This window comes from Tursiops truncatus, chromosome 10 (assembly GCF_011762595.2).
Source record: "Tursiops truncatus isolate mTurTru1 chromosome 10, mTurTru1.mat.Y, whole genome shotgun sequence".
NCBI classification, from domain to species: Eukaryota; Metazoa; Chordata; class Mammalia; order Artiodactyla; family Delphinidae; genus Tursiops; species Tursiops truncatus.
Window position 1 is genome coordinate 81,866,529 of NC_047043.1, and position 27,991 is coordinate 81,894,519.

At 42.6% G+C, this 27,991-nt stretch overlaps 1 protein-coding gene across 8 annotated transcripts in view; it reads right to left on the minus strand.

Moving 5' to 3' along the window:
* FRMD4B (FERM domain containing 4B) overlaps positions 1–27,991 on the minus strand; it is a 334,665-nt gene that overhangs the window by 113,043 nt on the left and 193,631 nt on the right. For 7 of the 8 annotated variants that reach the window (XM_019947581.3, XM_073787546.1, XM_073787545.1 and 4 more), the window contains 2 exons: positions 15,275–15,340; positions 13,063–13,157 (listed from right to left, as the gene is read on the minus strand). In XM_019947581.3, coding sequence (XP_019803140.2) covers positions 13,063–13,157; positions 15,275–15,340 — 161 coding nt within the window. Of the gene's footprint in view, positions 1–13,062; positions 13,158–15,274; positions 15,341–27,991 lie in introns of those variants that run through there. The other variant, XM_033865271.2, reaches the window with a different exon arrangement.

The following is a 27,991-nucleotide window of genomic DNA, read 5'->3' on the forward strand; positions in this document are numbered from 1 at the left end:
GTCAGGGCTTCCCTGGTGGCACAGTGGTTGAGAGTCCACCTGCTAATGCAGGGGACACGGGTTCATGCCCCGGTTCCGGAAGATCCCACATGCCGCGGAGCGGCTGGGCCCGTGAGCCATGGCCGCTGAGCCTGCGCGTCTGGAGCCTGTGCTCCGCAACGGGAGAGGCCACAGCAGTGAGAGGCCCGCGTACAGCAAAAAAAAAAAAAAAAAAAAATGGGGTCTAATACTTTCTGGGGGCTGTTTTTGGATATATATTATGGAATTCCTAACATTTAAGCACGTATCTGTTGATTCATTCAAGTGCTTCATTAAATTTATGGGTATAAACATTCTCCTGAAATTGTGACCTGAGGGATAGAAGAATTGAGACACTGTGGCTGGGGATTTTTTATGTGACTTTTCCAAGATGGTCCCACTAGTTGATCCATTTTAGATTGTAAATTCCAAGAAGGCAGAGACTACATTCGCTTGCTTACACAAAACTTAAGAACATGCTGATAGTGGTGCGATGTCAAATTATACCAAAACCTATAATGGTTCAGAAGACATATTCCAACCTATTTTGGTCTTTGAGTACATAATTTTTTTAAAAATCAGAAAACTCTAAGCTGTATTTATTATAAGTAGATAGGAAACATGAGTAATAATAATAGCAGCTAATCTTTATTGAGCAACTACTTAGTGCCAACCAAGCTGGTACTTTTAAAAATATATTAATACTATATTTTACAGTAAATCTGCAAAGAAAAGTGGCAGAGCTGGGATTTGAACCCAAGACTTAGGATACAGGAGAAAATGAGATTAGAGGGTTGAATCAGCTTTTTTTTTTTAATTTTTGTTTTCTTGTAGTAAGAACTCTTACTACAGATTTACCCGCTTAATAATTTTTTTAACATCTTTATTGGAGTATAATTGCTTTACAATGGTGTGTTAGTTTCTGCTTTATAACAAAGCGACTCAGTTTCTGCTTTATAACAAAGTGAATCAGCTATACATATACATATATCCCCATATCTCTTCCCTCTTTCGTCTCCCTCCCTCTCACCCTCCCTATCCCACCCCTCTAGGTGTCACAAAGCACTGACCTGATCTCCCTGTGCATGCAGCTGCTTCCCACTAGCTATCTATCTTACATTTGGTAGTGTATATATATCCATGCCACTCTCTCACTTTGTCCCAGCTTACCTCCCCCTCCCCGTGTCCTCAAGTCCATTCTCTAGTAGGTCTCTGTCTTTATTCCTGTCCTGCCCCTAGGTTCTTCAGAACCTTTTTTTTTTTTAGATTCCATATACATGTGTTAGCATACGGTATTTGGTTTTCTCTTTCTGACTTACTTCACTCTGTATAACAGACTCTAGGTCCATCCACCTCACTACAAATAACTCAATTTCGTTTCTTTTTATGGCTGAGTAATATTCCATTGTATATATGTGCCACATCTTCTTTATCCATTCATCTGTCGATGGACATTTAGGTTGCGTCCATGTCCTGGCTATTGTAAACAGAGCTGCAATGAACATTGTGGTACATGACTTTTTGAATTATGGTTTTCTCAGGGTATATGCCCAGTAGTGGGATTGCTGGGTCATACGGTAGTTCTATTTGTAGTTTTTTAAGGACCCTCCATACTGTTCTCCATAGTGGCTGTATCAATTTACATTCCCACCAACAGTGCAAGAGGGTTCCCTTTTCTCCACACCCTCTCCAGCATTTATTGTTGGTACATTTTTTGATGATGGCCATTCTGACTGGTGTGAGGTGATACCTCACTGTAGTTTTGATTTGCATTTCTCTAATGATTAGTGATGTTGAGCATCCTTTCATGTGTTTGTTGGCAATATGTATATCTTCTTTGGAGAAACGTCTGTTTACGTCTTCTACCCATTTTGGGATTGGGTTGTTTGTGTTTTCGATATTGAGCTGCGTGAGCTGCTTGTAAATTTTGGAGACTAATCCTCTGTCAGTTGCTTCATTTGCAAATATTTTCTCCCATTCTGAGGGTTGTCTTTTCATCTTGTTTATGGTTTCCTTTGCTGTGCAAAAGCCTTTAAGTTTCATTAGGTAACATTTATTTATTTCTGTTTTTATTTCCATTTCTCTAGGAGGTAAGTCAAAAAGGATCTTGCTGTGATTTATGTCAAAGTGTTCTGCCTACGTTTTCCTCTAAGAATTTGATAGTGTCTAGCCTTACATTACATATATATATATATATATAAATTTTTTTTTTTTTTGTGGTACGCCGGCCTCTCACTGTTGTGGGCTCTCCCGTTGTGGAGCACAGGCTCTGGACGCACAGGCTCAGCGGCCATGGCTCACAGGCCTAGCCACTGTGTGGCATGTGGGATCTTCCTGGACCGGGGCATGAACCCATGTCCCCTGCATCGGCAGGCGGACTCTCAACCACTGCACCACCAGGGAAGCCCAAGCCTTACAGTTTAGTCTTTAATCCATTTGAGTTTATTTTTGTGTATGGTCTTAGGGAGTGTTCTAATTTCATACTTTTACATGTACCTGTCCAGTTTTCCCAGCACCACTTATTGAAGAGGCTGTCTTTTCTCCATTGTATATTCTTGCCTCCTTTATCAAAAATAAGGCAACCATATGTGCGTGGGTTTATCTCTGGGCTTTCTATCCTGTTCCATTGATCTATATTTCTGTTTTTGTGCCAGTACCATACTGTCTTACTTACTGTAGCTTTGTAGTATAGTCTGAAGTCAGGGAGCCTGATTCCTCCAGCTCCATTTTTCTTTCTCAAGATTGCACTGGCTATTTGGGGTCTTTTGCGTTTCCATACAATTGTGAAATTTTTTGTTCTAGCTCTGTGAAAAATGCCATTGGTAGTTTGATAGGGATGGCCTCGAATCTGTAGATTGCTTTGAGTAGTATAGTCATTTTCACAATATTGACTCTTCTAATCCAAGAACATGGTATATCTCTCCATCTATTTGTATCATCTTTAATTCTTTTCATTAGTGTCTTATAGTTTTCTGAATACAGGTCTTTTGTCTCCTTAGGTAGGTTAATTCCTAGGTGTTTTATTCTTTTTGTTGCAATGGTAAATAGGAGTGTTTCCTTGATTTTACTTTCAGATTTTTCATCATTAGTGTATAGAAATGCCAGAGATTTCTGTGCATTACTTTTATATCCTGCTACTTTACCAAATTCATTGATTAGCTCTAGTAGTTTTCTGGTAGCATCTTTAGGATTCTCTGTGTATAATATCATGTCATCTGCAAACAGTGACAGCTTTACTTCTTCTTTTCTGATTTGGATTCCTTTTATTTCCTCTTCTTCTCTGATTGCTGTGACTAAAACTTCCAAAACAATGTTGAATAATAGTGGTGAGAGTGGGCAACCTTGTCCTGTTCCTGATCTTAGTGGAAATGGTTTCAGTTTTTCACCACTGAGGACGATGTTGGCTGTGGCTTTGTCATATATGGTCTTTATTGAGTTGAGGTAAGTTCCCTCTATGCCTACTTTCTGGACGGTTTTTATCATAAATGGGTGTTGAATATTGTCAAAAGCTTTCTCTGCATCTATTGAAATGATCATATGGTTTTTATTCTTCAATTTATTAATATGGTGTATCACATTGACTGATTTGCGTATATTGAAGAATCCTTGCATTCCTGGGATAAACCCCCCTTGACCATGGTGTATGATCCTTTTAATGTGCTGTTGGATTCTGTTTGCTAGTATTTTGTTGAGGATTTTTGCATCTATGTTCATCGGTGATATTGGCCTGTAGTTTTCTTTCTTTGTGACATCTTTGTCCGGTTTTGGTATCAGGGTGATGGTGGCCTCGTAGAATGAATTTGGGAGTGTTTCTCCCTCTGCTATACTTTGGAAGAGTTTGAGGACAGCTGTTAGCTCTTCTCTAAATGTTTGATAGAATTCACCTGTGAAGCCATCTGGTCCTGGACTTTTGTTTGTTGGGAGATATTTAATCACAGTCTCAATTTCAGTGCTTGTGATTGGTCTGTTCATACTTTCTTTTTCTTCCTGTTCAGTCTTGGAAGGTTGTGCTTTTCTAAGAATTTGTCCATTTCTTCAAGGTTGTCCATTTTATTGGCACAGAGTTGCTTGTAGTAATCTCTCATGATCCTTGTATTTCTGCAGTGTCAATTGTTACTTCTCCTTTTTCATTTCTATTGATTTGAGTCTTCTCCCTTTTTTTCTTGATGGGTCTGGCTAATGGTTTATCAATTTTGTTTACCTTCTCAAAGAACCAGCTGTTAGTTTTATTGATATTTGCTATTGTTTCCTTCATTTCTTTTTCATTTATTTCTGATCTGATCTTTATGATTTCTTTCCTTCTGCTAACTTAGGGGTTTTTTTGTTCTTCGTTCTCTAATTGCTTTAGGTGTAACGTTAGGTTGTTTATTTGAGATGTTTCTTGTTTCTTAAGGTAGGACTGTATTGCTATAAACTTCCCTCTTAGAACTGCTTTCACTGCAGTGCATAGATTTTGGGTGATCGTGTTTTCATTGTCATTTGTTCCTAGGATTTTTTTGATTTCCTCTTTGATTTCTTCAGTGATCTCTTGGTTATTAAGTAGTGTATTGTTTAGCCTCCATGTGTTTGTATTTTTTACAGATTTTTTTCCTGTGATTGATACCTAGTCTCATAGCGCTGTGGTCAGAAAAGGTACTTGATACAATTTCAATTTTCTTACATTTACCAAGGCTTGACTTGTGACCCCAGATATGATTTATCCTGGAGAATGTTCCATGAGCACTTGAGAAGAAAGTGTATTCTGTTGTTTTTGGATGGAATGTCCTAAATATCAATTAAGTCCATCTTGTTTAATGTATCATTTAAAGCTTGTGTTTCCTTATTTATTTTCATTTTGGATGATCTGTCCATCAGTGAAAGTGGGGTGTTAAAGTCCCCTACTATTATTGTGTTACTGTTGATTTCCCCTTTTATGTCTGTAAGCATTTGCCTTATGTATCGAGGTTCTCCTATGTTGGGGGCATAAATATTTACAATTGTTATATCTTCTTCTTGGATCGATCCCTTGATCATTATGCAGTGTCCTTCTTTGTCTCTTGTAATAGTCTTTATTTTAAAGTCTATTTTGTCTGATACGAGAATTGCTACTCCAGCTTTCTTTCGGTTTCCATTTGCATGGAATATCTTTTTCCATCCCATCACTTTCCGTCTGTATGTGTCCCTAGGTCTGAAGTGGGTCTATTGTAGACAGCATATATACAGGTCTTGTTTTTGTATCCATTCAGCCAGTCTACATCTTTTGGTTGGAGCATTTAATCCATTTATATTTAAGGTAATTTTCGATATGTATATTCCTATTGCCATTTTCTTAATTGTTTTGGGTTTGTTATTGTAGGTCTTTTCCTTCTCTGTGTTTCCTGCCTAGAGGAGTTCCTTTAGCATTTGTTGTAAAGCTGGTTTGGTGGTGCTGAATTCTCTTAGCTTTTGCTTGTCTGTAAAGGTTTTAATTTCTCTGTCAAATCTGAATGAGATCCTTGCTGGGTAGAGTAATCTTGGTTGTAGGTTTTTCCCTTTCATCACTTTAAATATGTCCTGCCATTCCCTTCTGGGGTGCAGAGTTTCTGCTGAAAGATCAGGTATTAACCTTATGGAGATTCCCTTGTATGTTATTTGTTGTTTTCCCCTTGCTGCTTTTAATATTTTTTCTTTGTATTTAATTTTTGATAGTTTGATTAATATGTGTCTTGGCGTGTTTCTCCTTAGATTTATCCTGTATGGGACTCTCTTCACTTCCTGGACTTGATTAACTATTTCCTTTCCCATATTCGGGAAGTTTTCAACTATAATCTCTTCAAATATTTTCTCAGTCCCTTTCTTTTCCTCTTCTTCTTCTGGGACCCCTGTAATTTGAATTTTGGTGCATTTAATGTTGTCCCAGAGGTCTCTGAGACTGTCCTCAGTTCTTTTCATTCTTTCTTTATTCTGCTCTGCAGTAGTTATTTCCACTATTTTATCCTCTAGGTCACTTATCCGTTCTTCTACCTCAGTTATTCTGCTATTCATTCCTTCTACAGAATTTTAAATTTCATTTATTGTGTTGTTCATCATTGCTTGTTTGCTCTTTAGTTCTTCTAGGTCCTTGTTAAACGTTTCTTGTATTTTCTCCATTCTACTTCCAAGCTTTTGGATCATCTTTACTATCATTATTCTGAATTCCTTTTCAGGTAGACTGCCTATTTCCTCTTCATTTGCTTGGTCTGGTGGGTTTCTACCTTGCACCTTCATCTGCTGTGTGTTTCTCTGTCTTCTCATTTTACTTAAGTTGCTGTGTTTGGGCTCTCCTTTTCGCAGGCTGCAGGTTCGTAGTTCCCATTGTTTTTGGTGTCTGTCCCCAGTGTCTAAGGTTGGTTCAGTGTGTTGTGTAGGCTTCTTCGTGGAGGGGACTGGTACCTGTGTTCTGGTGGATGAGGCTGGATCTTGTCTTTCTGGTGGCCAGGTCCATGTCTGGTGGTGTGTTTTGGGGTGTCTGTGGCCTTATTATGATTTTAGGCAGCCTCTCTGCTAATGGATGGGGTTGTGTTCCTTTCTTGCTAGTTGTGTGGCATAGGGCGTCCAGCAGTGTAGCTTGCTGGTCATTGAGTGGAGCTGGATCTTGGGGTTGAGATGGAGATCTCTGGGAGATTTTCACCGTTTGATATTACGTGGAGCTGGGAGGTCTCTTGTGGACCAGTGTCCTGAACTTGGCTCTCCCACCTCAGTGGCACAGCACTGACTCCTGGCTGGAGCACCAAGAGCCTTTCATCCACACGGCTCAGAATAAAAGGGAGAAAGAAAAGAAAAAAAGAAAAGAGAAGGGAAGGGAAGGGAAGGAAGGAGATAAAATAAAATAAAGTTATTAAATTATTAAGAAAAAAAATTTTAAGTAATAAAAAAAAACGGACAGACAGAAACCTAGGACAAATGGTAAAAGCAAAGCTATACAGACAAAATCACGCACAGAAGCATATACATACACACTCACAAAAAGAGAAAAAGGGAATAATATATATATATCGTTGCTCCCAAAGTCCACCTCCTCAATCTGGGATGATTTGTTGTCTATTCAGGTATTCCACAGATGCAGGGTACAGCAAGTTGATTGTGGAGATTTAATCTGCTGCTCCTGAGGCTGCTGGGAGAGATTTCCCTTTCTCTTCTTTGTTCGCACAGCTCCTGGGGTTCAGCTTTGGATTTGGCCCCGCCTCTGCGTGTAGGTTGCCTGAGGGCGTCTGTTCTTCGCTCGGACAGCACGGGGTTAAAGGAGCAGCTGCTTCGGGGGCTCTGGCTCACTCAGACCGCGGGGAGGGAGGGGCGCGGATGCGGGGCGAGCCTGCGGCGGCAGAGGCCAGCGTGACGTTACACCAGCCTGGGGCGCGCCGTGCGTTCTCCCAGGGAAGTTGTCCCTGGATCACGGGACCCTGGCGGTGGTGGGCTGCACAGGCTTCCCGGAAGGGGGCTGTGGATAGTGACCTGTGCTCGCACACAGGCTTCTTGGTGGCGGCAGCAGCACCCTTAGCGTCTCATGCCCGTTTCTGGGGTCCGCGCTCATAGCCGCGGCTCGCGCCCGTCTCTGGAGCTCCTTTAAGCGGCGCTCTGAATCCCCTCTCCTCGCGCACCAGGAAACGAAGAGGCAAGAAAAAGTCTCTTGCCTCTTCGGCAGCTCCAGACGTTTTCCCGGACTCCCTCCCGGCTACCTGTGGCGCACTAGCCCCTTCAGGCTGTGTTCACGCCGCCAACCCCAGCCCTCTCCCTGGGATCCGACCTCCGAAGCCCGAGCCTCAGCTCGCAGCCCCGCCCGCCCCGGCGGGTGAGCAGGCAAGCCTCTCCGGCTGGTGAGTGGTGGCCGGCCCCAATCCTCTGTGAGGGAATCTCTCCGCTTTGCCCTCCGCACCCCTGTAGCCGCGCTCTCCGCGGCTTCGAAGCCTTCCCCCCTCTGCCACCCGCAGTCTCCGCCCGCGAAGGGGCTCCTAGCGTGTGGAAACCCTTCCTCCTTCACAGCTTCCTCCCACTGGTGCGGGTCCCGTCCCTATTCTTTGGTCTCTGCTTTTTCTTTTACCCTACCCAGGTACGTGGGGAGTTTCTTGCCTTTTGGGAGGTCTGGGGTCTTCTGCCAGCGTTCAGTAGGTGTTCCGTAGGAGGTGTTTCACATGTAGCCGGATTTCTGATGTATTTATGGGGAGGAAGGTGATCTCCGCGTGTTACTCTTCCGCCATCTTGAGGCTCCTCCCCTATTCCTGTTTTTGTCACTTACTAGTTTTAACATAGGAAAAAAGTGTGTCTCTATTTCTGTAATTATTAGATGAGACTTCCAATAACTGTCTCTAGCTTTCCTTGGAGGAATACTATCAAGATAAGTTGATATAAGTGACATAAGGAAAGGTTCATAGAATTACTGCTTTTGTGGGTAAAAAATATATAAGGATAGGGGACTGGAAGTTAAAAGATTCTTACACTGTATTTGATCAAGTTTAGGATGGCACTGATTTGAAGACATACCCCAATTTCACAGATGCTCAAATGTATGTCTGAAATACATAAAGTATTGTATAGTATTTAAAAGTTTTCTTAGAGAAAATGAGAGTAATTTTGAATTGTCTTTTTTGCTTTTACTTAGGAAGATGTGGCATCATTTAAGAAGCATAATGTATATTTACATGAACTTGTGTGAAATGATGTCCAAGAATGCAGCAAGTTGTATAATAACATATAGAGCATAAATCAATTATATTAACCACAGAAGACACTCAAATACTATTATATATTGACGAAAATTCTTAGAATTCTTAGATACACTTCTGGAGAGATACAGAGCAAATTGCTACATCAAAAGACAGCAGCCTCAACTATGATATTAAATGTTTTTATAAGAAGATATTCATGTAAAAGTAATACAAAAATAAGTTTTTAGAAAAAAAATCTACCCATAATTTCACCAACAGGATGAAGTTAGAAGAACAAAAAAGTGAAAATTACCCTTAACTCTATCATTGAGATATATTCCAGGTTAACATGCTCTTTTCTAGCCTTTGAGAGTAAAATGAGATCAAAAAGCACTTATTCCTTATAACCTACTTTTCTCAAGTTTTTCCATCAGCAAATGGGACAGATCTAATCAATACCTCAAAAAGACATGAATTTACACATTCACCTCTATCAGCTGTGTTAGCCCACTATGAAGCAAGCGTCCCTTTTGGCTAGAATTGTATCAGTCAAAGGTCGATCATCTCAGGCCCACCGGATGGAACGGTGATCAAAAATCCCAATTGTGTTGTGAAACCTATTTGTTATTTCTTAATAAACAAAGCTCATCCAGCAAATCCTTTCAAAACAAGGAAAGGAAAAAAATGTCAAGTGGGTTGAAGGGGATGGGAACCATTATGGGGAACAGAGTGCTGCCTTAGGAGGGTCGTGACTGCCCTCTAGGGGTAAAGACTCGCCCTGCACACAGAACACCAGAAGGCACTAACCCGCGTGAGCTTAGGAATTCTATCCCCTCCCTCCATTAGGACCACGAATTGGTTTTTGTTGGTCACCATCACTACTTTTATCATGTAACCGCGTGATTCCATTTTTCCATTCCTCTTCTTGGCCCGTGGAGTAGGATACAGACAGTGGCTAGTTTCATTGACAAAATGTCCCCTCCGCTTTGCCTTACTCTATTTGAAGTTCATCAAAGGCAAAGAACTGATGTGGCATCTGGGCTGGAAAATGCAATTCACACAGCATCCTGGGAGGGATCCGACTAAGTGGTTTTATGCGGGCGGGGGAAGGGGAGTGCCGAAAGAAAATACTTTCCAAAAATATTTACCAGACAAGAAAAAGAACTAAGCCTGTGACCAAGACATTCCAAGGAGACACCCTTTGACAGAAGCAATTTTCCAGACCTGTTCCCCAGAAAGGTGGAAATGGCCAATTCCCACTCCCCCAAGAGCCCAGCTCATACTTCTTCTAAAAATAAACACAGCTAGAGCCAGAAGACACCTTCTAAACTGATCATAATTCAGAAACAGACTCTGCTGTCATTTGCAGGGGAGTGCACGAAGGACACTTTGGAGCCAGGCTTCTTGGAAAGACTATAAGCATTGACTGATGTCACTAAAGAAAATAGCTAGAGGAGGGACTTAAGTGAGACATTCTTCTTCCAATAGAGTATTTAGAAAGAAATCATCCCCAGGCACACGATGGGGAGAGTGGCCCAAGGCAGAAAAGGAAATCATTCATATTATGTATTCCTTACTTTCTGAAGAGAAGGTGCTACAGTCTGAACACTTGATGTATGCCCCCTCTGGTTATGTTCACCTGAGTCTGGAGCTTTCCCAAAAGCCAGCCATGTGGCCAGGACGCTTTTCCAGCCCACCATGAACCTTACAGCCTGGGACATTTGCAAGACCACAGTCATTAATCATGTCACTCCCCTGCAGAACATCCTTCAGGGGCCTTGGTGTGCCTTCTGCATCTCCATGACTCTCTGGGCTCACCTGTGTGTTTGTCCTTCTTATATCTTAATCCACGCTCAGGCCAGTTTCCTAGCCACTGGGCAGATGTACCATGTTCATGACCATGTCCATGCACTGGTGCACCAAATGACTTTTCCCTGAATGCCGGCTCCTCTCCCCACTACCTAAGGTCTAAGTGCCCTCCCAGTTACCCTCCTGTGTGGCTTCCCACCCAAGTCCTCCTTCAGAGCACACCTTCCTGCCATGACTACGAACGATAGGATGTTGTGTGCGTGGGCTCTGCATAGTATTATACCTGTTTAATAGTATAATACTATGACCCTATCATATGTACCTTATATAGTACTTATTACTTTGGTGCTATTATTATGCCCATTGTACAGATGAGAAAACTTGAGTGTCAAAGGTATTAAGTCTAAGATCTCATAGCTACCAAGCTTCTCTGATGTCCACCCTGCCTCCCTCTCAACCATTATCTTGTACCACTTTTCCTCTTACTCTCTCTATTCAAGGCATACTGGCTATTTTTTTTGTTCTCAAAAATAAAAAAACAAAGTCAAGCTTATTCTCACCTGAGAGTATTTCCACCCGCTTTAGTTAAGAAAGGCACCCCTACTTTTGCAGAACTGGTTCTTGCTTTCTATTACACATCACCTTTTATAAGCCGTCCTGGTCCACCCTGTCTAAAACTGCACCACCCCACCCCCATTTTTCTTGATCATGGCCTCTTGTTTCATGTTCTTCAAAGCACTTGTCATTGCTGGTATCTTCTCATTTATCTTTTTTTTTTTCATATTTATTTATTTGGGCTACACTGGGTCTTAGTTGCAGCATGCAGGACCGTTTAGTTGCAGCATGCAGACTCTTAGTTGTGGCATGTGGACTCTTTAGTTGCGGCATGCATGTGGGATCTAGTTCCCCAGCCAGGGATCAAACCCGGGCCCCCTGCATTGGGAGCGCAGAGTCTTACCCACTGGACCACCAGGGAAGTCCCTCATTTATCTATTTATTTACTTGTTCTACTGGACCATACTAGTGCAACATAAGCTCCATGAGAGGAAGAACCTGGTCTGTGTTGTTCACAGCTGAATCCCTGGAAGCTAGAACAAATGCCTGGCATTTAGTGGCACTCAAGAAATAACTGTTGAATGGATAAATTACTCCAACATTCATGATTTTAGCCTCTATTTTATGTGACCTTTCCCCAAATTGTAGTGTTTGTGTATTTATGGTTTTTACCATATAACTTAGCCATCATGTATTTATGGTTTTAAGTCAATGCTGTTTGCTATGATTTCAGTCACATCCAGATTCAACCTGTATGTGTGTGTTTGATCACTGATTCTCATGAACTGGTTTTGTCTTTCCAGCTAGCGCCTGTGCTCAATGGACATCTGCATTTCCTATTTCATCCAGCAGAGGACTGATCAGACAAGGTCTCAAACTGCTGTTGAGTGAACAGATAATTTTGTGATTCGGGATGAAGTGGGTGAGGTGGAGTGCACTTTTTTCCTGCTTTGTTGAACTACATTCAGGAAACATCTTGAGTCTGAAATCAAAGTTTTCAGGTTTTTCTATGTCTCCTGACAACTCAGCTGTCTGGGGTTTTTTTGTTTGTTTTTTTTGCCCAGCCCAAGTCCTGAGCCCACTGGCATTTCCAGGAGGTCCTAAGCTTGCAGCCCACCAAGGCTGGAAGTAATCAGTACATACAAAGTGTTAAAAGCAAATTAACCCCTTCCTGAGGTAATTTTCTGCCTGGTTAACATGAAGAATGGAAAAACATTTAAACTGAGAGTTACGGAAAGAATGCTGGCTGGGTGGTTGGCCAATAGATTCTGTGTCTGGAACACGTTTTCTTGAATTTTAATATTTGAAGAGCTCTTTGCAAATTATCCCATAAGGGAGAAGAAATCATTTAATATATCAAGCTGCATATAACGTAGGCAAGTCAGGCTGCCGTAAAACGCACACACACACACACACACACACATGCAGAAAAGAGCTGGTAAGACTAAACGCCTTCGCTTCCACGGAGCTTTAAATTCTTGTGAATTCACTGTTATATACCAAAATATATACAATATCCACGTTAGCATTAAAAATGTAAGTAAAAGAAAAAAAATGAGGGTTACATAAAATGGGCCTGCCTAAGTGGAAGTTAGAAATTTCGTCCATCATTCAAGTATATACATATTTATCAGGTGGGCACCAAAATCGCCTTTAAACTTTCTGGCCACCACATCCAAACATTAATTCGGTTTCAAGATATGAGTAGATGACACTAGCGTTTCTATCCCCGGTACATAAGCTAAATAAGCAAGCACAACTGCATTCAAAGAAATGTGACGACAGACTGTCATCTAGAATAACAAACTCACTGCAACAAATTGCTAAGGCACTTGGGACAATGTTCTGAGTTCTTAGAATGATCAATATTCCCTTTCTTCTCCTTTTACCAGAGTTCTAAAGAAAAACCTGTATTAAGAAATCTTTAGCTAAGCAGGACGTATTCTAATTCTTGCAGCGCTCCCCCTGCCCCTGCTTTTGCCAGTTGAGAGTTACGCACATAGGTAACCCAGATAAAAGGTAAAAATAGGAAAACTCTTACGTGTCATCTGTAAACGTGATTCCAAAATACTCCTTTTCTTTCAGGCTGAAATGCGAAGCCACGAGGTCCAGCAACTCTCTTGATAAAAGTTTGGGCTGTTAAGATAAAAATAGGATTAGGAACAATTTGGTCCCCTCTCTCTCTTACTGCTACCACTTTCCTCTGTCCCAAACAGTTTAAAGCAGCCTTTGTTTGTTTGTTTTCGGATGCCCGTGCCCTTCTGTTGCTTAATCTACTATAGACCATTCTCTAAGGGTTCGGGAAGGGGGGGAAATGGGAACAGGAACACTGCTGAGATCATCATTTTGATATATTTGCAATTCCGTCCAGCACCTTATTTTTTCCTCTAAAGTAAAAGTGTATGCACCAATGCATTGGTGTTTTGGAAAAAATGCTCTTTTATATATAGTATGGTTTAGTGATCAAGACAAAGAATATGAAACACCGCTTAGACTGTAGGAATAACTTGGCTTGGTCAACTGAGGAGGGTCAAGACCCAAAGGCTCAAGACCCAGAGAGAACTAACAACAACAACACCACCACAATAATAATAATAGTGACTGTCTACTGTGCTGGACTCCTTCTACCCATTATTTCATTTTAATCCTTACAAAGAGTCTATGAAGTAGGGGTTCCTGCCATTTTATAGATGAGCCAACAAAGGCCAAGAGCCGTCAAGCATCTTGCTTGATGTTCCAGTTAGTTAAGGACCTGATTTGAACCCAGTTCTGTCTGAATCCAAAGACTAAGCTTTGCACTTCTCTCCTGGGATGGAGTAACTGTATCCATCGTGCAGATCATCATCACCAGTACTTACTGGGCACCTCATTAGAGGAAGGATCTAGTCTATAAGCTTTTGGGAAGCACTGGCTCTGGTGGGAAGAAGCATGGTTTGTAATCAGCCAGTGTCCAGAGTGAGAGCAGATGGTGGATTTGCAGAGACTGGGGAAGGAAAGGGGGATTTGCAGGGAGGCATTCTAGGTGGACTTCTTTTGACCTTTGAGCCACACGTTTTAGGGCTCAATTATGGTAGTTTGAGGGTTGGATGTTTGTTGTTGGGGAAGAAAGAACAGTCATGATAAAAAAAGAAGAAAGAAAAAAAGTTAAAGGAAAAGAAAAAAGAAAAGAATAGAAATCTAGACCAAAAGGTCTACTCTGGTGAAACTATGATTGATGTGCTATTTTCATTCTAATTGAAGCCTGTACAGAGTGGGCTCGGCACAGCCTCAGAAAGGAGAAGAATTTAGGTTTGGTGAAGGGAGGGAATTCTAGCCACGGCTTTAGGTGTGGCTGTCATCAGGCACTTCCACGGTCTTTTAAGATTCTGGGTCCAGAGTGTTGGGTGAATAAAGACAGAAGCATCAATAATTAAGATATCATCACTCATATAGTCCCATGTGTTTTACAGAGATTTTGTTCACATATATAATGCAGTTTGATGTTTTTTTAATTATACTGAAGTACAGTTGATTTACAATGTTGTGTTAATTTCTACTGTACGGCAAATTGACTCAGTTATACATATACATATATACATATGCTTTTTTAATATTCTTTTCCACTATGGTTTATCACAGGATATTGAATATAGTTCCCTGTGCTATACAGTAGGACCTTGTTTATCCATCCTGTATCTACGAGTTTGTATCTGCTAATCCCAAGCTCCCAAGCTCCCAAGCTGACTTGCAGACATAGAGAATAGACTTGCGGCTGTCAAGGGGGAGGGCGGGGGAGGGAAGGATTGGGAGCTTGGGATTAATCTAGTATGATTTTAACCATAATTTCTGAGAGGAATATTAGGCAATCTTAATCCCAGTTCACAGCTGTTGAAACTGGGTATTTAACTTGGACCATGCCATGTGACAGGGAAGTGGCAGAATGACGAGTCTCAGCTCACAAAAACCCTTTCAGGGAAGCATTATGGTCTCCAGTTTACCAACAAGACGTGATTCAGAGAAGTCAAGTCACTTGCCCAGGGTCACACAGCTACTGAGTGTCAAAGCTCAGACTGCAATCCAAGCATCTCTGAATCCTGTCACCAGTCTCTAGTTACTCTTAAATACAGCTACGTTTCCTTGCTTTGAAGCTTTATCCCCCATAAACAATCCTGTGTCACTGGCTCTGAGGCACAGATAAGCAAGCAGGCTGAACACAGGCCACAAGGCCTACAGAGGGAACCAGGATGGCTTGTCTCTGTCGTGGCATCACCTACCTGAACCAGCAGCTCCAATCTCCTGTCATCCAGGAGGTGCACCTGGCAGTGCCTGCCTTCTGTCATCTGTGGAGACAAGACAGCAAGAGTGGCATCAGGCTGGGGCTGGCAGGCAAACCCTTCAACTTGATTTACCATTTCTTTTACGGGTGACGTGCTCAGCCTAAAAATGCCATCAGTTGAGTTAATCAACAGGTTTGGTCATAAACAGATTTATTATACGGCATCAGCTCTTGCACTTATTTTTATTTATTTATTTATTTTTATTGTATATTTTTTGGCTGCGTTGGGTCTTTGTTGCTGTGTGTAGGCTTTCTCTAGTTGTGGCGAGAGGGGGCTACTCTTCATTGCGGTGCGCGGGCTTCTCATTGCCGTGGCTTCTCTTGTTGCAGAGCACCGGCTCTAGGTGCGTGGGCTCAGTAGTTGTGGCTCGCGGGCTTAGTTGCTCCGCGGCATGTGGGATCATCCCGGACCAGGGCTTGAAGCCGTGTCCCCTGCATTGGCAGGTGGATTCTTAACCACTGTGCCACCAGAGAAGTCCCTATTTTAATTTTTTTAGCTCTTAGATTTAAAAGAAAAAAGAATGAAAAGCAAAAACCACTCAATATATTGAAAAAACAACACCTATACAACACACAAAATTATACTATGAAAAGGAGGTTTCCTTCCCAGAGGAAACTACTATACTTTTCCTTGAATCAATATTTTATTTTCCAAATGAAGATGGTTTTATTCATTGTTGTGTTTTAATAAACACAATACATGCATAATTATAGGATGAAAAACAAATGATACTAAAGTTAAAATGTAAAGTCTCCATTTTTGAAACTTTGGCCCTCCTTTGTAGTATTCATATCACTACCATAATTAACAGTTAAGAATAGTTAAGACAGGGAGTTCCCTGGTGGTCCAGTGGTTAAGAACCGATCCTGCGATGCAGCAACACCGGTTCGATCCCTGGTCGGGGAACTAAGGTCTCACATGCCGCAGGGCAACTAAGCCCGCGCACCACAACTAGAGCAACTAGAGAGCCCATGTGCCACAACTACTGAGCCCATGTGCTCTGGAGCCCGCGTGCCACAACTAATGAGCCCATGTGCCCGCATGCCACAACTAGAGAGAAGCCCACGCACTGCAACAAAACATCTCGTGTGCCACAACTAAAAAATAACAACGCAGCTAAAAAATACTTTTAAAAAAAGAAGAGTTAAGGCAGTTAAGAACAATTCGATGTATTAATTAGTAATTATATTTAATTTTTTATCACTTATAACTGCAATACTGGGAAATTACTCCTTGTAAAATATTTAAACAATGCATAAAATGCAAAGATCAACTTTGAGTAACTCATGCTCCAAACCTTTCTACCTGCGGAAATTACCACTCTGTGAGATTGAGGAGAATCCTCACAGACCATCTTTAGATGGATTTTCAGATATATACATGTACATGTTAAAAAAACATATTCTCATGTTAAATGTTTTACTTTAACATTATATTGAACATATTTTGAAATGAAGCAGGTACTCTTTTTTTGACTTTTTAAAAATATTTATTTTTATTTAGTTTTGGCTGCATTGGATCTTCATTGCTGCGTGTGGACTTTCTCTAGTTGCGGCGAGCGGGGGCTACTCTTTGTTGTGGTGCGTGGGCTTCTCACCGTGGTGGCTTCTCTTGTTGCAGAGCACGGGCTCTAGGCACACGGGCTTTAGCTTTTGTGGCTCGCGGGCTCTAGAGCGCACGCTCAGTAGTTGTGGCACACGGGCTTAGTTGCTCCCTGGCATGTGGGATCTTCCCGGACCAGGGCTCGAACCCATGTTCCCTGCATCGGCAGGCAGATTCTTAACCACTGGACCACCAGGGAAGTCCCGAAGCAGGCGCTCTTAATATTTGTGTGTGTGTGTGTGACTGCGGTGTCTGTGTATATGCATATTTATATGTGTATGGTTTTTTTCAATTGAAGTGGAACTATGCTATACTTACTGTTTTGCCCCTTGCTTTTTTAATTCAATATTTCTTGGAAATCTTTCCAATGTCAACACATATAGACCGACCTCATTCTTTATAAAGGTTCTATAGTATCAAATCATTGTGCAGACGTATTTAATGAGTCTCCTGCTGAGGAACACTTAGACTGTTTCTAGCCTTTTGCTGTCATAAGCAATGTCACAATAAATTTTGCACATCCAGCTTTGTCCATGCATGTGGAATTGCTGGGTTACTTTTGAAAAGCATCGGCAGCACTTTGTCTCTTAGGTGTTGTACAAAACTATAAGACCTTGGGAATTCCCTGGCAGTCCAGTGGTTAGGACCCAGCACTTGCATTGCCAGGGGCCCAGGTTCAATCCCTGGTCGTAGAACTAAGATCCTGCAAGTCACCATGACTTGGCAAAAAACTGAACAAAACAAAACAAAACTGTAAGACATGGAAACTCAGATACATATAATCCCATTACTGAGAACCAACTACATACTTAGCATTGCTCTAGGTGTTTATAATCTTATCTCTGAGCTGCATAGTCACCTCCTGGGATTGGGGTTGTTATCCCCAATTCAACAGATGAGAAAATTGAGTCTCAGAGTGGGATAAGCAATCTGTTTTTAATGTGAAAAATACTAATTACAATATCTTACTTACATGTTTGATTGAGCTCTGCTCTAAAAGCCTAGAAAGTAGCTCAGTTGATTAGAACGGAGATGTGGCCCATAGGAACCTCGGAAGTAGTGCTAAGAGGTAAGTGGGAAGCTTTACGTTGCCCCATGGCCACTGATTATGCCCTCAAACTCTGCAAAGCCAGGTCACATACACATCTCTGGTGGCAAGAGGAAAGGGAACCAATCTTTGTCTCAGGCACGAAACTGGGAACTTTATGGAAATTATCTCATTAAAGCTCCACAAAAATCTACAATATGGCAACATCCCCATTTTACAGACAAGGAAGTCAAGGTACAGAGTTTAAGGTTAATCATTCAAATTTGCCTGGGCAAGAAAAAAGCAAGGTAAAATTTGAATTAATGTCTAACTGAAAAAAAAAAGTCATCTTTTTTCTACTCCTCTATACTACAGGAGGAAATCAATCAATGTGTCAGTTTAAATCATTTAATCTCTTTTGTAAAACCCACACAAGCAAACCCTAAGTACATGCCCTACAGAACAATCAAATAATACTCAGAAGATCCACGGAAACAATATGAATCCATTAAGGGATATGTCAAAACTCATAAAACATTGCAAGGTATTCTGCTGTTGCACAACCCAAATGAATTTATTTCCTGATTTAAAAAAACATCCTTTCTCCTTTCTGGTTTTCTTTGGATCTCCCTTGATCTAGTCAATGTGCCTTTTGTCAACACACAATTTTATCCTAGAGAGTTTAATAGTGAATTTTTTTTTAGGTGTATCTGTCCACCTCATGACAACCATGGGCAGTGGTGCCCATGTCTGTACAACTTGATTCTACCCCTTTGGCCTCAGTTGATTGGATGAGGGCAAAGACACCTGACCTAAGCTGGGCCAGTCAGAACCTCAGTCCAGGGAATCTGGAATTGAGTCTGAGTGGATGAAAATATGGTGGCTGTGGGGCAGCCACTGTCTGCTGCATGTGGAGAGAAAGGAAAACCATCTGCAGAGAGAATGAAGAAGACAGGGAGCTAGAAGGAGGCCAGAGAAATCACGCAGCCTAAGAGGAAAAGCTTCAGAATTGCTGTCAGGGTCCCTACGTCTTTCCAGTCACTTCTAGCCCGTTCCACTGGTCTGGGTGAATCCTGTTCTTTTTTTTTTTAATTTATTTTTTAATTGACGTATAGTTGATTTGCAATGTTGTGTTAATTTCTGCTGTACAGCAAAGTGACTCAGTTACACACATGAGTACATACTTTTTAATACTCTTTTCCATTACGGTTTATCCAGAATCCTTGTTCTTGAGTTCCATAAAACATCCCTGTATTCCTTCAATGAATCCACTTTTTCCCTGCCTCCCTCTCTTAAGCTAACTTGAGTTGGAGTCTGCTTATTGCAACTAAAAGCATCTTCATACGACACCACAGGTATCTATACCTAAACCAAGGCAAAAGATCCCAGAGGACACACTCCCCGGATGATGTCATTAATATGGTAAAATCATCTGCTCAGAATCACTGATACTCCCATCACGGACAATACAGCAGCCAAGAGAGAGGCTGACATCTGGGGTGGGGGGCCCGGGGAAGGGACTAAACAAACACCCCACCATGTGATGTGATGATACACACACACAAACTGGAGAAGGGCAGTGCAGATGAACTGGGGAGAAACTGCTACAATTTTATGCCCACACTGGCACACTTGAATCCTGGCATATCTGAGCCCACAGTCCTCACCAAGCCCTTTCCTACGTGGGAGGATGGCTCCTCCGGGAGCTCAAAGGGCTAATCTGATCATTAATAACCACAGAAAAACCTGCCCTTGTCACTTAAATCAAAAGTTGAAAGGTGGTGGATGTATCTTGTTGGTCAAAACAATGCTTATGAATAAATTTCAGTTGCTGCTATTAGAAATCAGGAGATGCCATTTTAAAAAAATTTAGATGGTAAGGTCTAGAAACACTGGGCTGGATTTCCTTCATGGCCACATGTGGCCAGGGTAGGGCAGAACAGCCCCCTCTGTAGGTAGTGTTGGTGGTCTCTGGCTCACGCATGTGTATTATCTGCCAGGTTCCTGGGAGTCCTACTATGTGAATAAGAAAACTACATTCAAGTTCACTCTGTACCAGGGAAGAGACACAACCAAACGTCAAAGGAAGGCCTGCTGTGCACCAGGCAAAGGATTTGATACCTGACCCTCATTAACATAAAGTATTCCAAAATAACTGACCAAAAGTCAGGTAGTCCTAATCCAGACCTTCCAGTGTAACAGGGTTTCTAACAAAGTTAACGGGGATAAAATTTCAAATCCAAGCTACGTGTGAACCAAGTGTGAACCAATGCATTTATGTGATGGCAAGAGAAAAACAGAAGAGACTTCAGAATAAAAATACCATTCATGTTCTCTTCTTTTAAAAAAATACTATTTCAATCTCTACACAAGCCTATGAAAGCAGGCATCCTCATTTCAAGCACCAGGAAACTGAGGCCTGAGAAATGATGGAACTTGTACAAGCGTTCTAAGCCAGACTTGGGCTCACAATCATATTTTATCTCTTACTACCTCTGTTACCTTAAAAAAGTTACTCAGTCTTTCCAAACCTCACAAGCAACGTCCTGACAGCTTTTAATCTGACACTCTTGAGAGTGAAATATACCGCTTCTGAGGACCACATTTATTATAGTCCCCACGTGCTTTAAAATTAACAAGCAAACAGCTAAACTTTTCTGTAATCCATTTATCCTCCCATTTAAAAAAGAAAAAGCATTTTAATGGGAGGAATATTACTAACCCATTTTAAAGAAGATAAATGACAGGTAAAGTTAAAAAGTACATGGTGGAAACATTCTCCAGAGATGATGGAGCAGAAATAAAAAGAGAGAGGGGAACACTAGTTCCTGTGTCCTTCCATGACCCTGCCACCTGGCTAGGCATTTTATTTATTTATGTATTTTTGGCTGCATCACGTGGCATGCGGGATCTTAGTTCCCTAATCAGGGATCAAACCCATGCCCCCTGCAGTAGAAGCACGGATTCTTAACCACTGGACTGCCAGGGAAGTCCCTGGCTAGGTATTTTAATAATAGCACTAGCAACACAACCAGCAGACGCTTTCTACATTCCAGGCACTGCACTAATCACTTTACATGTATTAACATATGCAAGCCCTTGTGATACTCACATGAGACAGGTACTCTTATCTCCCAATAACACAGGAGAAGGAGGTTACTAGAGAGATTATAAATAACAAGATACATAAATGGCAGAACTAGACCCAAACTCAAAGTCCAAGCTCTTAACCACTTAGCTACCCACTAGGTACTCCCTACACTATAAAGTGACAAATTGTGGGAAAGCCTTCCCACGGAGCCCATTTTCAGGAGAGGAGATGAGTGGGTAGAAAGGGAAAAACAATGCGTCATAAAGCAGGTGTGAAAAGTCATCTCAGTTCCAGGGCAAAATCATTTGACTAGAATTAGTTAGAATTGTAGAACTTAGAGTCTTAGAAGGGATCTAATCACCACCGCTTATTTGGAACGTGGGGAAATTAAGGAAAGATGTGCCTGGTGCCACACAGCAAGTCAATGTGAGCCCCAGGATTAAAACTCAGGACTCTGGAACCTAAAAAATAAAACGAACTAGTGAATATAGGAAAAAAGGAACAGACTCACAGATATAGAGAACAAATTAGTGGTTACCAGTGGGGAGAGGAAAAGAGGGAGGGGCAAGATAGGGTAGGGGATTCACTGGTACAAACTACTGTGTATAAAATGAATAGGGGGCTTCCCTGGTTGCGGAGTGGTTGAGAGTCCACCTGCCGGTGCAGGGGACACGGGTTCGTGCCCCGGTCCGGGAAGATCCCACATGCCGCGGAGCGACTGGGCCCGTGAGCCATGGCCGCTGAGCCTGCACGTCCAGAGCCTGTGCTCCGCAACGGGAGAGGCCACAACAGTGAGAGGCCCGCATATCGGAAAAAAAAAAAAGTCTACAAGGATATATTGTACAGCACAGGGAATATAGCCAATATTTTATAGTAACTTTAAATGCAACATAATCTTTAAAAATTGTGAATCACTATGTTGTACACCTGAAACTTACATAATAAAACTCAGGACTCTGTCTTCCAGGCCCGACATGAGGTAAGCATGAGGTTACTCAGCTGCTAAATACCACCTTATGCAAATGCACTTCTTTTCCCAACAAATGGATGTTTCTTTTAATTTTTTAAAAATACCGTAAACATAAAAAGAAAAAAAACCTGGGCATTTCTTACTTATTTTCAAACATGACTCCCACTGAAGCTTTCTCTTCTAATTTCATCCACAGGCGTTATATTTGAAGGGAGCTGTTCATGGATCACAATGATTATACCTACACATTCAAAATCACCTTTGAGCCCCACAGAGACCATCAGAGCAGTTTCGGATTTGGCCCCTACCCAGTGACAGCTAATAGCAGCAATGCCTCGCGTGGAATAGAAAAACATGTAAGAAATTGATCTCTTTGGAAAGTTTCGCTTGACACCCACCCAGACTTGATACCCTTCCCACCACCCTCTCCCGTCTTCAACCTCCGGAAATCGGAAGTTAAAATTGTGCATGTTGGATTAAAACTCCCACCTCAGTGGCTGCCCTGCGTTTGCTCCCCAGATGATAGAGCAGGTCCTCAGAGGCTAAGCGCTGAGTGCTGGTGGAAGGACCTTCTCCATCTGGTCAGTGGTTAAATGAGGAAGATCAGAAGGGAAGTGAGAACTGGCGAGAACTCTGGCTTCATGGGGTGCGCTGATGTGCAGCCTATAGTGGGGTTCAAGTCTGTGTGAACTTCACCCTCACGCCCCACCAAATCCCAATCCCACTACCTGATTCAGGAGACGAGAGCAGAGCATCGGTAAAACAAACAAAAAACAAACGAAATAAAACCCAAAAAACCCCCTAAGGCAAGTCAAGATAGGGCAGGGTGGGATCATTCCTAATGACTGGGGGCAGCTTAGAAAGCAACAGGAAATACCAAAAAAGGACCAGAAGCCCAGCCTACTTTGGTTTTGCTTTAGTAGCTCTTTGGAACACGGAAATATAAAAGCTTGGTAAGGAAGCAGCGAGCTTCATTTCCTCTCTCTCATTCCCTTTTGACCTTTTCTGAAAGTTCAGCAAAAGAGGACCTGTCTCATTAAAATGACATCCAAGATTTTTTGTGGGATGACCTATCCACCATCATCATTAGAGTCTAATCTTGCCTGGATGTGTGCAAAATCAGCTACCTAACCAGGCTTGGTGCTTCTGAGTCCAATTTCCGTATGGCCCTGTGAATGATCTCTTCAAAATACAGATCCAATCCCTTCACTTCTCTGCTTAAAAACGCCCAGGGGCTTCTCAAGCCATACAATGGAGAATCCGACTCCTTGCCCCGCTCACAGGGTCCATGTAACCTGACTCACCACCCTCTCTAACTTAATGTCCAACCCATCTGCCTTGCCTGGACACACCAGCCATACTGACCTTTTCTTTTTTCTTATCTTTATATTTATTTATTTGGCCACGCCGCATGTGAGATGTTAGTTCCCGGACCAGGAATCGAACCCACGCCCCATGTAATGGAAGCGCAGAGTATTAACCCTGGACCGCCAGGGAACTCCCGACCTTCTTTTCTTCCTCAGAATAAAGGCTTGTTCCTACTTTGAGACTTTGCATATGCTGTTCCCTCTGTCTGGAATGCTCTTTTCCCAGATCACAGCACGACTGGGTGCTTTTGCATCTTTTAGATGTTAAATCAAATGTCACCATCCCCAAAAGGCCTTCCCTATCCTCAGTGTAAAGTACAGCCTGGACACTGTCTCTCATACCACACTGCTTTATTTTCTTTGTAGCTAGTATTTCTTTTTGGTTGTTGTTTGTTTATCCTCTATCTTTCACCACCAGAATGTAAACTCCACGGGAGAGGCCTTGGTTGATTTGTTTACCATTGTATCCCCAGGGCCTGGAACAGGGCCTGGTACACAGTAAAATGTGGGCAATAAATCTCTGCTCAGGGGAGGAATACTTTAACTGGTCAGAGTCTAGACACAGGTACCAATGAAATATTCACAAGTGATTTAAACATGTAGAGCATAATGTAAAGTGAGGATGTTCCAAAAACACCTCTCAAGCCTTGACCCAGACAGACTTACACATTTAAAAAACAAGCTTTCCACCCAGAGAACAAGGTGAGCTATTAATTCCTCACGAGATGAGACATCCTGGAGGAATTGGAGAGAGGGACGTATCTAGGACGTTCTTACTTTGGGATCTATTGAGTGGACAGGGTTTTAGATTTCACCCACATGATGTCAACTCCAGCTGAACAGGGTCCCTTTATATCATCTCTGGGTGCTGAGTGAATATGAGCTATTGACACTCTCATTCAGAGAATGGCCTAGACTGACACAGATGTCTCCAATCCCAGTCAGCTGCGATTTCCCCTCAAGGTCTTTCAAGACGGTGCCTGCCCTCCCAGTGCGCAATCACTGGGAACTTCTTTTTTCACTATCAACCAACCATTCTCCTAGCTTCTAGGAAGCATGTAGGACATGTCACACGAGTGCTAAGCACTTCATGTGGGTAGTATCTTCCTTCATGCTGTGAACAACCCTAGGAGGAAGAAGTTTTATTGTTGAGATTTTATAGGTGGCAAAACTGAAGGGCAGAGAGGTTCAGTAACTTATCTAGGGTCACGTTGCTGTGACCTGGGGTAGAATCTCAGGACCATTAGTCATATCAAAGTAGGACTCTTGGGCGTCCCTTGCAGGTTCACTGGGACTGGAGTAGGAAAACGAGAGACAGTAAGTAAGGAAAAAGCACCCGTGGCATAAAAGAAGCAGAAGAGGAAAGGAAAATGGGCCGGGGTGGGGAAAGTGAAAAAGAAGGGGAGAATTCAGTTAACCAAATATGAAATTGAGTAGCTGAGTAATCTGCCTTAGAAAAAATGTTAGTAAGTAACTGTTGCGGTGGGCTGGCTCTTTCCAGAGACCTTTCTTTTATTTACATGGGCCTTTTAAATTCTCTCATGACAACCCTGTGAGGTAGATTCCAATCCTGCTTCACTGTGTAGGTGAGAAAATTGAGGTTCAGAGAAGGTAACTGACGGACCGCAGCCCACAGGTCTCCACTAGGTCGAAGAGCTAGAAGGAGGCAGAGTAGGACTTAAATTCAGGCATCTGATTTGCAGTTTGCCCTGCATGGCCGTGTTACACGACTTCTGTTACAACGTTATTTCCCACCCATTCGTCTTTTGTTTTTTCAGAAGTATTTATTTATTTATCTATCTATCTATTTATTTATTTTTGGCTGCGTTGGGTCTTCATTGCTGTGTGCGGGCTTTCTCTAGTTGCGGTGAGCAGGGGCTACTCTTCATTGCAGTGCGCAGGCTTCTCATTGTGGTGGCTTCTCTTGTTGCAGAGCACCGGCTCTAGGCGCACAGGCTTCAGTAGTTGTGGCTCGCGGGCTCAGTAGTTGTGGCTCACGGGCTGTAGAGCTCAGGCTCAGTAGTTGTGGCTCGCGGGCTGTAGAGCTCAGGCTCAGTAGTTGTGGCACACGGGCTTCAGTAGTTGTGGCTCATGGGCTCTAGAGCGCAGGTTCAGTAGTTGTGGCTCACGGGCTTCAGTAGTTGTGGCTTGCGGGCTCTAGAGCGCAGGCTCAGTAGTTGTGGCTCAGGGGCTTCAGTAGTTGTGGCTCACAGGCTATAGAGCGCAGGCTCAGTGGTTGTGGCGCATGGGCTTAGTTGCTCCCTGGCATGTGGGATCTTCCCGGACCAGGGCTCGAACCCGTGTCCCCTGCATTGGCAGGCGGATTCTTAACCACTGCGCCACCAAGGAAGCCCCCACCTATTAGTCTTATATATTAAATCACACATAGCTTAGGCATTTTACGTATCATCTTGATCACCAAGCATGTTCTGGAACAGCTTGATCTAGATTCACCAAACCACAGCTGCTTGGTTCCTGCCACTATCGGAAAGCAAGGTCAGAGGTTTGCAAAGGTTTTCGTAATCACCTTTCCTCCTGGCCATACACTGAAGAAATATGGGCGGCCGCTAAAAACGTTGTCTATGTGTTTGTTAATGATTTTCAGTGAGTATCAGGATGGAATTAACCCCTGCCTCTTGTGCTGCCAGCCCTGTCCTGCTTATGTGAACACTCTGGGTGTAGGATGATTACCTATCGGTTAGGTGGCTGCCTGGGCCTAACTCTGTTATTCTAGTCTTAAGATGCAGTCTAGCACACAGTGCCATTAATTCAATGTGGAGAAGCTCCAGATCGTGTGTTCATTCATTCACTCAACCAATATTTACCGAGCACCTCCAAAATGCGAGCACTGTTCTCGATACTAGTATATATTTGCAAACGAGATCCACAGGGCACTGTCTCTGGAGCTTGTCCTACAGTGGGATTTCTCAACGTTGGCACTACTGACATTTGAGGCCAGTTAATTCTTTGCTTGGGGGGGTGCCCTTGTGCACTGTAGGATGCTTAGCAGCACCCCTGCCTCTACCCAACAGATGCCAGTACTCCCTCCCTCCTTGCAACAGCCAATGTCTCCAGACCCTGCCGAATGTCTCCCGGAGGACAAAATCATCCCTGGTTGAGAACAACTGCTCTAGAGATAAGGAGAAGAAAAGAACAATGGTGGTAGGGTAGGGATAGATTAGAAGTTTGGGAATGACATGTACACAAGGCTATATTTAAAACAGATAACCAACAAGGACCTACTGTATAGCACAGGGAATTCTGCTCAATATTCTGTAATAACCTAAACAGGAAAAGAATTTGAAAAAGACTAGATACATGTATATGTATAACTGAATCACTTTGCCGTACACCTGAAACTAATACAACATTGTTTGTTGTTTTTTGGTGTTTTAAAAAATATTTATTTATTTAGGCTGCACCACGTCGTAGTTGCCGTACGTGGGATCCTTGTTGTGGCATGCAGGATCTCCAGTTGCCATGCAGGATCTTTTATTGCGGCATGCGAACTTCCTAGTTGCGGCATGCGAACTCTTGGTTGTGGCATACACGCGGGATCTAGTTCCCCGATCAGAGATCGAACCTGGGCCCCCTGCATTGGGAGCGCATAGTCCTACCCACTGGACCACCAGGGAAGTCTCTAACACAACACTGTTAATCAATTATACTCCAATATAAAATTTAAAAAAAAAACAATTAAACAAGGTATTTTCAGATAAGAATAGGGCTCTCAAATAGCTCAACTGGCAATGCAGTTAAGTTCTGAGCACGTGCAAAATGCACTTCGAAACTCACTTCTTACCCAGGAAGCACGTGACTTCAGGAAGTGGATGAGGAGAACTTAAATTGGACCACTGCTCTTGACGGGTGGCTCCCAGGAGAGATTGGAGGGATAACCCTGTTTTCTGGATGTTAGCATACAACTGCTAGCCCCCTTTCTGCCTGGCAGAGGCTGGAGAAAAGCAAACAAGAAAAGCTATTTCTGTGGCTTCAGCACCAACCTGGCAAGCAATTTCAGTCAACTTTAGCAGACAATCCCCGGGGAAGGCATTCTCATAAAAGACAATCCCTTATCAGATCATCTCCTGATCTCATAAGGCTGGTGAAAAGAAAAGCCAGGTTTGAAAGAGAGAGAGAAAGGGAGAGAGAGAGAGGAAGAGAGAGAGAGAGGGAGAGAGAAAGGGAACAACTTACTAAGGCTGGAACGGAAGGCCATCAGGAGAAACCAGCCTGGTGTCAATGAGGTGCACACAGGATTTAGAATCAGGAGGCTTGGGTTTGTGTCCCAGCTTTGCCATGTAACTAAGAGTATGGCCTGAAAATCAGAGTCTCTCTCTAAACCTCCATTTCTGCCCCTGTAAAATGGGTAAGAATCAATCTCATTTAGCTTTGTTTGTCTCTTGTATTAATGCAGGTTGAACCTAAAGTTTACTTCAGAAGACAGTCCTATCACCTGTCATACGCTCAAGTTAATCGGCACCGATGATGCGTTAGGGTCTGTGCTAAGCCTGACACGCTTTATCAGCCCTACCGTAGTGCAGTGAGTCTTATAATTAGTGGAAATGATTTGTAAGCTGTTGAGTGCTATTATGTTAAC